The sequence below is a fragment of the Microcebus murinus genome, chromosome 4 (assembly GCF_040939455.1).
Source record: "Microcebus murinus isolate Inina chromosome 4, M.murinus_Inina_mat1.0, whole genome shotgun sequence".
Classification (NCBI taxonomy): Eukaryota; Metazoa; Chordata; class Mammalia; order Primates; family Cheirogaleidae; genus Microcebus; species Microcebus murinus.
Genome location: NC_134107.1, coordinates 1,681,340 through 1,693,845, shown reverse-complemented (window position 1 = coordinate 1,693,845; position 12,506 = coordinate 1,681,340). Strand labels below are relative to the sequence as shown.

The 12,506-nt window shown below is 56.3% G+C and overlaps 1 protein-coding gene across 1 annotated transcript; it reads left to right on the top strand.

The window, feature by feature from the left end:
- Positions 1–11,325: 11,325 nt before the first annotated feature.
- On the top strand, positions 11,326–12,270 carry LOC105867906 (olfactory receptor 2Z1-like). The gene has a single exon (XM_076001231.1). The coding sequence runs from the start codon at positions 11,326–11,328 to the stop codon at positions 12,268–12,270; it is 945 nt and encodes a 314-aa protein (XP_075857346.1).
- The last annotated feature ends 236 nt before the right edge of the window (positions 12,271–12,506 follow it).

Below are 12,506 nucleotides of genomic sequence, written 5' to 3'. Positions count from 1 at the left end.
CAGCCTAGAGCAGGGACGGCGGCCACCACCCTCTGCCAGCACAAGTGGCCGAGCCTGAGCCCTTTAAGTATATTCACCATTGTTCTTTTATTCTACAAACGAGGAATCGATCCCGAGAAATACTTAGGTGACCGCCCACAGTCGCACGGCGCCCCCACTGCCCGGCCTCACACCACGTCCCCTCGCCCCCCGCCGAGCCCCTTCAGGGCTGCAAACGGGCATTTCCGCAGCGCCCGCCTCCCAGGACCGTGTGGCAATCGCAGGGGACGGCGAGGGTGAACCCACGAGGCAGAGTCAGGGCCGGGTCGGCGCTTCTCATCGCCATCGCCGTGACCGCTGCTGACCGTCCCGCCCCTGCGCCCTTCATTACAGAAGAGGAGTCCGGGGTTCACAGCGGGGAAGCCACTTGCTCCAGTCCCACAGCCGGTTAGGCAAGCGTGAGGCACAGGTGACACCAAGTGTCCTTGCTCTCACTTCCTTCCTCAGTTGCTCTGCGATCAACAGAGGTGTGGGGCAACTTCCCGCGGGGCGGTGGGGGAAGCGGAGAGGAGACCGAGCCCCACTCTCGGCCAGGGCGGCTGCTGCAGTCCGTGCCCCGCAGCGGAGTCACAAACCAGCCCCCGAAGGGACCACCCGGGGCGGGGCGCCGACTGAGCCCCTCTGCGGGGGACCCCTGGGGTCCCTGGGCGCCCACCCCTCTGGGCTGAGCCGCTGCAGGAGCGCACACCTGCTGCTGCCCCTGCTGCCAGGTCGGGAGGTGGCGCTTCGGTCCCTGGGCACATCCAGAGGAGCCCAGAGGGGACAGGGGACTGAGGTCTGTCCTCTGCCGTCCTCGTGCAGGTGCCCTCACTCTGTCTGGGTCCCAGGACCCTCCACTGCCTGCCCCACCCCCAACCCCCCGGGCGTGGTGACACTGCGGTGACGCTGCCCCAGGGTGCCGCTCCCTCCCTCCCTCGTGGTCCCCTGGCCCTGCCCACGCCTGGAGCCAAATGCCACATTCCCCCAGGGGATGGGACCCCTGGCAAATCCGTCACGTGCACGTTGATGTTTGTGTAGACACATATGAGAACCTACTCAGCGTGAGTACACGCGCACACACACACACTCGCAAGCCCACACACGCGCACGCCATCACACTCACATGCACAGTCGCATGCTCTCCACACACGTGCCCACAGCCCCACACACACTAACCCACACCCGCACACTGTCGCCTCCTGAGCAGGGCATAGTGAGCAGTGGGGAGACGCGAGGTCCTTTTCCAGCACCCTGTCGGCTCTAGCTGGTTTGGGCCGGATTCTCCACCACCTCCCGCGTCATTTGGAGACCTTCGTTTGAACCCATACTCCTCCTCACCACGCCGGTCCCCGTCTCACCAGTGTCGACGGAAAAAAAGCCAAACTCTGTAAAATAATTTTAAAGAGATTTATTCTGAGCCAAATTTGAGGACCATGACCCGGAGCCACTGCCAAGAGGCCTTGGGCAAGTGGACTCGCTGCGGCTGGGTTACAGTTCAGTTTTATACATTTTCAGAGAGACAGGGGTTACAGGCAAAGTCACAAATCAATACATGAGAGGCATACATTGGTTTGGCCCAAAAAGGTGGGACATCTCGAAGCGGGGGCTTACAGGTTATAGGTGGGTTTAAAGATTCTTTGGCTGGCAATTGGCTGAGAGAGTTAGTCTTCATCTAGAAGACCAGAAAGGATATGCTTACTTTAAGATAAGGGTATGAGCACTCTGGGAGGTCCAGACAGGAGGACACTTTCAATTTACAATAGGCGCCTGCTAGGATGTTTTAAGATGGTTTAAATTTAAGAATAGGCATCTGCCAGGATGCTTGAGTTAAGACTGGGGCTTCTTATCTTTTAGGTGATGTTAATGCCATACCAGAATCAGGTCAGGAAGCAAACCACTGCTTCGTTTGGTTAACAAAAGCCGCTTAGTGGGAATTTACTGTTTGTCAGCCTAACCCTGCTGGCCTCCTTACCATTTGCCAGCCTAACCCAGCTGGCCTCCTTAGGAAGGAGTTTTTAGCAAAAAATTAAGAGTTCAGTCCTCACCAGGACACCCAGCCTCCGCTCCTGTCGCTTGACCTCGGGTCTGTGAGTTCAGGGAATACGGGTTAGGGAAAGAAATTACCCGAGAACAGCAGGTGGAATCGAAAGACTAGGTTATTTCCTGGCTTCTCCTCCAACTTCATCGTTTCACCCAGAAGAGATTCTCCGCGGACCGAGACTGACAGCTCGGAGCGGAGCACGCGGAGACGGATCTCGCAGGCGCTCGCCCACGCGCGGGCGCTAAACATCAGAGACGACCCATCTCGTGGGGACGGCGAGGGGTATGGCGGTCACCAGGGGCAGGGAAGGCTGGCAGGGAGGGGCGGCGGGGAGGGGATGGCTAATGGGTGCGAAGCTATAGGTAGGTAGTCGGACAGAATGGATAATATTTGATAGCACAACGAAGTGACCATGATCAGCAACAAGTCAGGATGTGTTTTAAAATAACTAAAAGAGGCCGGGAGCGGTGGCTCACGCCTGTCATCCTAGTACTCTGGGAGGCTGAGGCGGGAGGGTCGCTCAAGGTCCGGAGTTCAAGACCAGCCTGAGCAAGAGCGAGACCCCATCTCTACTATAAATAGAAAGAAATTAATTGGCCAACTAAAAAATATGTAGAGAGGAAAAATTAGCCGGGCATGGTGGCGCATGCCTGTAGTCCCAGCTACTCGGGAGGCTGAGGCAGGAGGATCGCTGGAGCCCAGGAGTTGGAGGTTGCCGTGAGCGAGGCTGACGCCACGGCACTCACTCTAGCCCGGGCAACAGAGCGAGACTCTGTCTCAAAAAAATACAAAACAAAAAAACCCAGCAACATCACATAGATGCTATAAAGACACACAACTCTTCTGCGCCCATAATAATGAAGCATTTTAAAAAGGCAACATCGCATGCATATCTGTCCATGTTAAAAAAAAAAAAAAAAAGACAATATTTTCGCATCCCCTTGTCTCAGGAGAGGACAAATGCAGGCTGCTTGGTTATCCGACACAATTGTCTGGCTGTAGCTTTTCGGGAACGTTCGGTTACCCACCGCAGCGCCCCGCCGCCCTCCTGGCACCCGGGGCTGGAAAACGCCCTCTGCTCTCCCCCGGGGATCGTCCCGGTCCCAAACGCTCCAGGTCCCCCGGCTGCTAATTTTCTCTCTGACAGAAAGGGGAGGCGGAAAAGGAGCTTCGTGATGCAACCTTGTCCTCCGGAGTGCCCCTCCTTGGAGAATTCTGTCAGAGGCCTTATAGACGAGGGCGGATTCGTTAGGGGAAGCCGCCGGAATCCAGGGAGGTCGGGCGGAGGAGGCATCCCGGGATCCGGGCGATCGAGGCGCGTCCCGGGTGGGGACAGGGGAGGTCTCCGGGGCCCTGGCAAGGCAGCAGCGGGAGCCAGGGAGCCCAGGGCTGGGGGGCTCGCTAGCATCGAGGCGCGGTGCCAGCAGAGATGCGGCCGGCGGGCAACGCCGGAGGGGCGGGAGGTTTGGCGGGCGTGCCCCGCTCATGCGGGCTTTGAGAGTCTGCAGGCATTTGGGCGGGGGAGACTCTATCGGCCTCTCGGATCTCCCCCACCTCCCAGGCGGGCATCGGAGCATCTAGCCAAGTCCTCGGAGGAGGTCGCCTTTCTAAGGTCTGTGAATTCCGTGGCAGCGGCCGGAGTGGGGTCGCTTCCAGCTCTGGGCAACCGCTGGGAGGTTAGACTAGGGCGTGGCGCCTGGCAGATCGCCGAGACTCCTTCGGCTGCCCTCCGGGAGGGGGTGGAGGGAAGCCAGAAACAACGAGTCCCTGAAGCTGTTTTCAAACATCAACTCAGATTACCTGGCCTGGCCGCGGCGGCTCACGCCTGTAATCCTGGCACTCTGGGAGGCCGAGGCGGGAGGATCGCTCAAGGTGAGGAGTTCAAGACCAGCCTGAGCAAGAGCGAGACCCTGTCTCTACTAACAATACAAAGCAATTGTCTGGACAACTAAAAATATATAGAGAAAAAATTAGCCGGGCGTGGTGGCCCATGCCTGTAGTCCCAGCTACTCGGGAGGCTGAGGCAGGAGGATCGCTTGAACCCAGGAGTCTGAGGTTGCTGTGAGTGAGGCTGACGCCACGGCACTCTAGCCCGGGCAACAGAGTGAGACACTATCTCAAAGAAAAGAAAAAACAGATTACCTTGGAGGGCCAGAACAGTAAGACCCCAAGCTCGGTGCAACTGCCAGAGAGTAGAGAGAATTACGTGGCTTGGAGTCGGTCGGAGGGAGATTCAGCTTCTGGCTCTGCCAGTCAATTCCTTTGTCACCTGAGACCCTGTCACCACATGAGGTACTTCCCGCCCGGATTTCACTCACTGAGCAAATGCTGATGGTGTGCTTGTGCCTCATGGGGCAGAGGGTTAAATAGACACGCGCACCCCCCGCCCAAAAAGAGGGGGAAATGTGTTGTGAGCTGGGCTGTCAAGGAACTCTTTTATTCTTATTATTGTTGTTGCTAAACTAGCAGAGACAGACAAAGAGACAACTGCAGTGTGACTTTCAGGGGCTGGGGAGACGCTCCTACCTCCAGGGGCCCCTTCCTCCAAAACGATAATACTAAAAATTGCATTTTACACCTGGCTGTTCGTAGAAAGGTACTTACAGACTCCAAGCTGCATAGAGCCATCTTTTTGCTCCTGAATGTAAAAGAAGGTAAACCTTTTCCGTGGGCCCTCGGTTTCCTGTGCCTTATGGACAAGGGGCTCCGTCACGGACAGAGGATGTCGGGACGGCGTTGTTGGCAACAGGAAGGACAACTCACGCTGAATCTTCTCCTCCCACCTCTCATTTTTAGCCAAGGGCGCCAGGTCTGCAATGCAAGCAGCAATGAAGAAAATGGAAAAAGGAAGGGTTTGGGGCTCTTCGTCCTAAGGTTCCAGGGAGTGGATTTAACATGAAGAAGTGATCCAGCCAGGCTCGGCCAAGTCCAAGGTCTGTCTCCGTGCAGCCCTGCCTGCCCGCCCGCCTGGGGAAGGCGAGGTTAGCACAGGGAAGCGTCTTTCCCTAAAAATGTCCTAAAGGGGCTCACGCCTGTAATCCTAGCACGCTGGGAGGCCAAGGCGGGCAGATTGCTCGAGGTCAGGAGTTCTAAACCAGCCTGAGCAAGAGCGAGACCCCCGTCTCTACTATAAATAGAAAGAAATTAATTGGCCAACTAATATATATAGAAAAAATTAGCCGGGCATGGTGGTGCATGCCTGTAGTCCCAGCTACTCGGGAGGCTGAGGCAGGAGGATCGCTTGAGCCCAGGAGTTTGAGGTTGCTGTGAGCGAGGCTGACGCCATGGCACTCACTCTAGCCTGGGCAATAAAGCGAGACTCTGTCTAAAAAAAAAAAAAAAAAAAATTTCCTAAAGGAATAACACGTCCCAGGCCCACAGCAAACGATGACACGAGGGGATCGCAGTGCCATTCAAGGAGCTGCTTGCAGGAGGCCCTGAACGCCAGCGCTTAGCGGAATGCGCTTCACTGTAGATGCATCGTGAACGGAGGGGCGGCCTGCATGTCTGGAAGGGAAGGCGAGGCCGGGAGACACGGGGTGACGTGTGCGAGAGGAAGAAGGGGGGCTTCCACCAGGAAGACATTGAGGGCGTCCCAGATTGTCTCCAAAGCCAGGGGGCGCAGTATGCCAGGGCCGGCGGGGTGGGGTGCTCGCCGCAGAGTCCCTGGCCGATCAACACTTCTCGGAGGCGAACCGGAAGGAGCCGGCCCGCACGGCATCTCCTCCAGATGGAGCCTGAGAAGCGGTCGCGCTGTCAGCTCAGCCAGCAGCTGAGAAGAGCACCGGGCCAGAGCTGGGCGAGTGGCCGGGGTGGGGGCGGCAGAGCAAAGGCATCAGCGAGACCGTGCACCCCATGTCCGGGGAGGCAGCATCAGCCCCAGGCGAGGGAGGAAGACGATCGCGAAACTCGGGAGCTGAACACAACGGGACGGGAGCCAGAGGACTGAAGTGTCCCTGGGCAATCGGGCCCTTCGCGGTCCATTGCAGGTCTGGTGGCGGAAAGCGAGACGGGGAAGGAGGGAGCAGGAACTCCGGACTGACATCCGCTGTCGTTGAAAATTTTATTTCCTGGCCAGGCACGGTGGCTCACACCTGTAATCCCAGCACTTTGGGAGGCCGAGGTGGCAGAATTGTGTGAGTCCCAGAGTTGTAGGTCAGCCTGGACGACGTAGCAAGACCCCATCTTTAGAAAAAAAAATTAATTAAAAAAAAAAAAAGCTAAGTATAAATTGATTCTCTCACTCGTTCTCCGGGCGATCGTGGGCTGGTGCCTTAGTTTCCCGCCATAACAAAGTACCACAGACTGGGGGGAGCCTAAGATAACTGGGGGGGAGCCTAAGATGTATTCTCTCCCCGTTCTGAAGGCCGGCAGGCTGGGACAGGCAGAGTGGACCCATTCTGCAGTTTCGGGGGGACAATCCTTTCCACGGCCCTCTCCCGGCTCCTGCTGGCTCCAGGTGTTTCTGGGCTTGTAGACGCATCACCCTGATAACCTCTGCCTCTGTTTTCCCGTGGTCTGCTTTGCTTTCTCTCTCTGTGTCCCCTCCTCTTCCGATAAGGACACCGGGTACTAGCTTCAGGGCACACACGGACTGCAGGAGGATTTCGTCTCCAGATCTTAACTGACTGCGTTTGCAAAGGCACCATTGCCAGACGAGGCCACATTTTTTTGCTTTGCAGGTGCGCGTGATTTGAGGGGACCGGAGGACATCATTCAACTGAGATCGACCAGTCCCTCTGCCTCCCGGGACTCCCCGTCCCCTCATCCGCACAACACGCACGATGATGGCACCTGCTGCTGAGCATCAGGTGAAACTTAATGACTGAAATACGTAGACTTGTCCAGGCTGTAATGTCAACTATGCCACGGTTCAGAAACCCCCCAGCTGAAACCCATCGGCCCTGCATGACCGTAACGTGGACCGTGGTCTACGGTGAAAGCCTAACAGTCGCCAACTTCCCTTTTTGCCTTTAAGGATGGGAGTGGGGACAGGTGTCCAAAGAGAAGAAGCGAGTCTCTCGTCCGCTTGAAAATCCTTTGTCGCGGTCCGGAAGGAACGCCCGGCCGTGGGCTGGCCTCGGAGGGTGAGGATTAAAGAACGAGCCCTCCTCCAGGCGGAGGTGCGGGGCGGTGAAACTCCTCCACGAGGTAAGCCGAGCTTGGTTCGGTTAGCAGCGCCTTTAAAATGTAGATGGGGGCCGGCGCGGCGGCTCACGCCTGTCATCCTAGCACTCTGGGAGGCCGAGGCGGGAGGATCGCTCGAGGCCAGGAGTTCGAAACCAGCCTGAGCAAGAGCGAGACCCCGTCTCTAATATAAATAGAAAGAAATTAATTGGCCAACTAATATATATACAAAAATTAGCCGGGCGTGGTGGCGCACGCCTGTAGTCCCAGCTACTCGGGAGGCTGAGGCAGGAGGATTGCTGGAGCCCAGGAGTTTGAGGTTGCTGTGAGCTAGGCTGACGCCACGGCACTCACTCTAGCCTGGGCAACAGAGCGAGACTCTGTCTCAAAAAAAAAAAAAACAAACAGAGATGGAGGTGCAGTTTCCCCAGAGAACTCTCTAGTCTTTCATGTGACATGGAGCTCCCCTCTGCAGGAACGCCAAGTCAGTGGGCCCAAGAGACTGCTCAGAGGCTCCATCCGATATCAGAAAGGGGCTGACGGGCTTCCACGAAAAGTCCTTTGACCGTGGCACTGTTGACATTTGAGGTCAGATCATCGTTGGCCATGGGGCTGCCCTGTGCTTGGCCGCATGTAGAGCAGCCTTCCCGGTCTCGGCCTCTCGGTGCTGGCAGCGTCCCCCTGGCTGTGATGACCAGAAATGTCTCCAGAGAGTGCCGATGTCCCCTTGGAGGGGAGAAGGAGGGAAAATCGCCCCTGGCTGGGAGCACCGAGTCGGGGCACAAAGAGAAGAACTGCCATCCCAGGAGAGCTTGACTGAGCATGAGCTGGCTTCGGTCCGCGTTTGCCGCGCACCGGACCGGCGTTAGGACGGTGAAATGCCGTCAGCGAGAACAGGCGGCAGGAGTGCCGAGCGGTCTCGCCAAACACCAGGCACCCAGCTGAGCTCCAGGCTTGCTGCACCTTACCACACAAAGGGCTATCAGGAGTCACACGGCCAACCCTTTCGATGTTTGCATTTCCTTCACAATATAAAGAACGGTTCTGGACTTAAATCGAGAAACTACCATACGTGCTAGATCGCCGTTGTTTCTTATAGCTGAATAGTACTCCCTGGTCTACATACGCCACGTTTTATTAATCCACTCGTGTATTGATGGGCACCTGGGTTGTTTCCACAACTTTGCAGTTGTGAATCGTGCTGCTGTAAACGTTCGAGTGCAGGTGTCGTTTTTATAGGATGCCTTTTGTTCCTTTGGGTACATGCCCGGGAATGGGGTTGCCGGATCAAACGGTAGATCTCCTTGCATCGCTGTAAGGCATCTCCATGTTGCTTTCCACAGAGGTTGAGCTAGTTTGCAGTCCCAGCAGCAGTGGAGGAGTGTTCCCCTCTCTCCGCATCCTCACCAACATATGCGGGTCGTTGTGCTAAGTTCTTTAATTCGTTATCTCATTTCATCTTCACAGTGACTCCTGCAAGGATGGTGTTGTTTAGCCCCACGTACAGTTTGGGAAGCGAGCCCCAGGAAGGTTGAATAATGCCCAAAGCCACAAGCAGGACGCGGCTAAGTTGACATTCGGATCTTGCTGCTTAAGCCCAGAGTGTATTCTTTTAACGACATGTCAAACAATCCATACTCACCATCTTCCTTCTTGGGAGAATGACTTTGATTGCTCTATCTGCCCAGAAAATTGTTCCCGCTGGTTTTCAATACTCAGCTGAAAGGTCTGCTTTTGTGTGACTTTTTTTTTTTTTTGTAACCACCTGCACCCCTCCCCCCCCCCCAGGCAAAATTGGGCTCTAGACCTCTCGGGGAACTCACAGCATCGTGTATATGTCTCTGTTGCTTCTCTTTTCATACGGTCCTGAACTGGTTTGCTTAGCTCCTTGCATCCCTGCCAGACTCTGAGTGCTTTGCAGGCCGTGCTCAGGCTTCTTTGTACTTCCAGCCCTCCCGCTGTTAATTGCACAAGACAGACTCGGCCTCCTGAAGCTCTACGCGCTACAGTTGGGCAGGTTTCACTCTTGTAGAAGGTTTTGTTCGGCAGAACCACGACTGGCCTGTCTCATTCCATGCACAGGTGAGGTGGGCTAGTTAGGGCTTCCCTCCCCTTCTCATAGCAGTTTGTCAGATTTCGACAGCAGCACGTACCTGTCCAGAAAAACCTCCCTGAACCATGCCATCCAGAGATATTGTCCCCAACGAGGGGTTCCTAGACGGTCATTCTGTTTATGTTTTTTACATTTCTTTCTATTTAAAAAGTATATGGTTTATTTCTTTCTTCTCTCTCTCTCTCTCTCTCTCTCTCTCTCTCTCTCTCTCTCTCTCTCTGCAATGAGACTCTGAGCCTCGTGCATGGAAGTGTGACCTCATTCATCTTTTTCACTACCGTGTTCCTTCTGCCTCCTTCGGCGACTTGCACTAAGGAGGAGCTCATTCAGTGACAATTAACTGTCACTGAATGAATGAATAGTTGGGGACAACAATCAGGATGCATAGTAATTTAAGAAATCCTTAAGGCCAGGCACGGTGGCTCACGCCTGTCACCCTAGCACTCTGGGAGGCCGAGGCAGGAGGATCGCTAGAGCTCAGGAGTTTGAGACCAACCTGAGCAAGAGTGAGACCCTGTCTCTGCTAAAAAAATAGAAAAATTACCTGGGCATCATGGTGCGTGCCCGTAGTCCCAGCTACCCGGAAGGCTGAGGCAGGAGGATCGCTCGAGCCCAGGAGTTTGAGGTTGCTGTGAGCGAGGCTGATGCCACGGCACTCTAGCCTGGGCAATGGAGTGAGACTCCATCTCAAAAAAACAAGAAAGCCTTAAATGCCAGCTACAGTGTGACGTGAAGGTGAGCAAGGGAAAGAGCTAGAGCTAGAGGTGGCAGGCAGAGGATAGGCAAAGGACAAACATCTTCACCAAGATTCACGATTAGAGAGAATCAAGTTGGAGAACCTAAAAGATGTCCAAGGTAAGGAGCATCACCGAGGTGGGCACCAGAGGACCTTGAGTAGTCACCCACCCAACAGGGACCCTTCCTGGTTTTCAGGTGGCCCAACTTCTTTGGGCATCTGGCAAAGCCGGCCTCTACCGCACCCATCCAGGCTCGACCCTCCTGGTCTGGAAAAGCCAGCTTCTCCTTCCATCTCTCTATTCTCCTCTGTCTCTCCCCGCTAACGATGGCAGGACAGGCCCCTTGCCTCCAGAAGTTCTCAGCGTTGGAAGCGACCTGTGCCAATGGCATTTCAGGACGGTAGGAGTTTGCTCATTGGAAGGTGAGGCTGAGAGTCAGAACATCAAATATCCTTTGCTAGGTCAGGCCATCGCCTCTGATCCATCATGTCATCGGCCGTCGTTCTTGTCCACCGCATTCACGCAGCTGGTTTTGTTGGGTACTTCGTACGTGCCAAGCGCAATGTCCTCCGCTCCCACCCTACAAAACCAACCCTCCCACAGATGGCTGATGCTCCGGACGGCTTCTCACGCCCGGCACCGCACAGGGACTTAGGCGTTCCGGCCTCAGCCACTCACATGTCCCTGGGTCCACGTCCTAAACGTCATCCCACCTGTGCCTCATCGCAGACTTCGGCTCTGCCCTCCTCCTCCCACGATAATTTGGAAACAAGCCCTTCCTCGTGGTTCTAGACTTAAGTTTTTAAAACCCAGCCTCATCCCCCCTTATTATCCTGGGCAAGGTCTCCCTACGTCTTATTCCAGACTCCACAGAATCTCACCTTGGCTTTGGCCCCAGAGAACCCGGGGTGGGCTGAATTCTGGCCTTTCACTTGGGCTGTCCTGTGTGTCTTTTCCAGCCTGGGGCCAGACGGTTTAACTCCAGGCGTTTGTAGGAGCGTGTTTCTGGAGTGGGGGAGGAAAGGCTTATAGTCAGAAATGGCAAAACAGGACATGATGTCACCGTTCCCCATCTCCCGACCAGAGCAGACATAAGGACCAATCACGGCATTTATTTTTTTTCTCTCTCTCTCACTGAGCCTGAGCTGCTCAGACCCTTTCTGCAGCAGGGACCCCAGGCAGCCACCGTGGAACAGTCGAAGTCCGCGTGAAAGATGAAACTAACCCGAGGAGACCCCCGGCCACATGCGCTGTTCTTCCCGCAGGTGGACGACGCCTCCCAGAGGAGGATGGAGGGATCGAATCGGTCCACGGCCACAGATTTCATTCTCGCGGGGCTCTTCAGCCACACGGGGCCACACCTGGCCCTGTTCTCCCTGGTGGCCGCCACGTTCGGCGCGGGCCTGCTGGGCAACGGCGTCCTGCTCTTCTTGATCGGCACGCAGCCCAAGCTGCACACGCCCATGTACCTCCTGCTCAGCCAGCTGTCCCTGCTGGACGCTGGGTTCCTGCTGGTCACCATCCCCAAGATGGCAGCCGACTTCCTGCAGGGCGGGGGCTCCATCTCCCTGGGGGTGTGCGCGGCTCAGATGTTCTTCCTGATGCTGATGGGCGTCTCCGAAGTCGTCCTGCTGTCCCTCATGTCCTACGACCGCTACGTGGCCGTGTGCCGCCCGCTGCGCTACGCCGTGCTCATGAGGCGCCAGGTCTGCCTGCTCATGGTGGCCGCGTCCTGGCTCTCGGGCGCGCTGGTGGCCTGCGTCCAGACGGCCGCCACCCTGCACTTCCCCTACTGCGCCTCGCGCGCCGTGGACCACTTCTTCTGCGAGGTGCCGGCCCTCCTCAGGCTGTCCTGCGCGGACACCTCAGCCTACGAGCGGGCGCTGTCCGCCTCCGGGGTGCTGATTTTGCTGGTGCCCAGCTCGCTCATCGCGGCGTCCTACGGGCGCGTGCTGGCGGCCGTGGTTCACATGCGCTCGGCCGAGGCCCGGCACAAAGCCTTCGCCACGTGCTCCTCGCACCTCGCGGCGGTGGGGCTCTTCTACGGGGCCGCCGTGTTCGTGTACATGGTGCCGGGCCCCTACCACAGCCCGCGGCGGGACAACGTGGCCTCTCTCTTCTACAGCCTCATCACCCCCACACTCAACCCCCTCATCTACAGCCTGAGGAACAGGGAGGTCCGGGCCGCTCTGGCCAGGGTCCTCGGCGGACGCGGCTTCGGGTCAAAGGCCTGACCTCTTGGCCGCTAAATTCTTTCAACTGCACGAGAAAGAAAATAACGCCAGTCTCACACAGATTCGTGAAGGCAAGACAGAAACACTGGCTGGCTCCTTTGATAAAACCAGAGAGACCCTGATAGCGAAACCCAACAAGGATTTTAGAAGAGGATAAAATTAGAGACCCGCATTCCTCATCAACACAGCCGTAAAAAAAAACCCTGCAGAAAAAGAATAGTGAAATGTCCCATCGT

Excerpts from the sequence above, each read along its gene's own strand:
- LOC105867906 (XM_076001231.1), top strand. The coding sequence starts at position 11,326 with ATGGAGGGATCGAATCGGTCCACGGCCACAGATTTCATTCTCGCGGGG.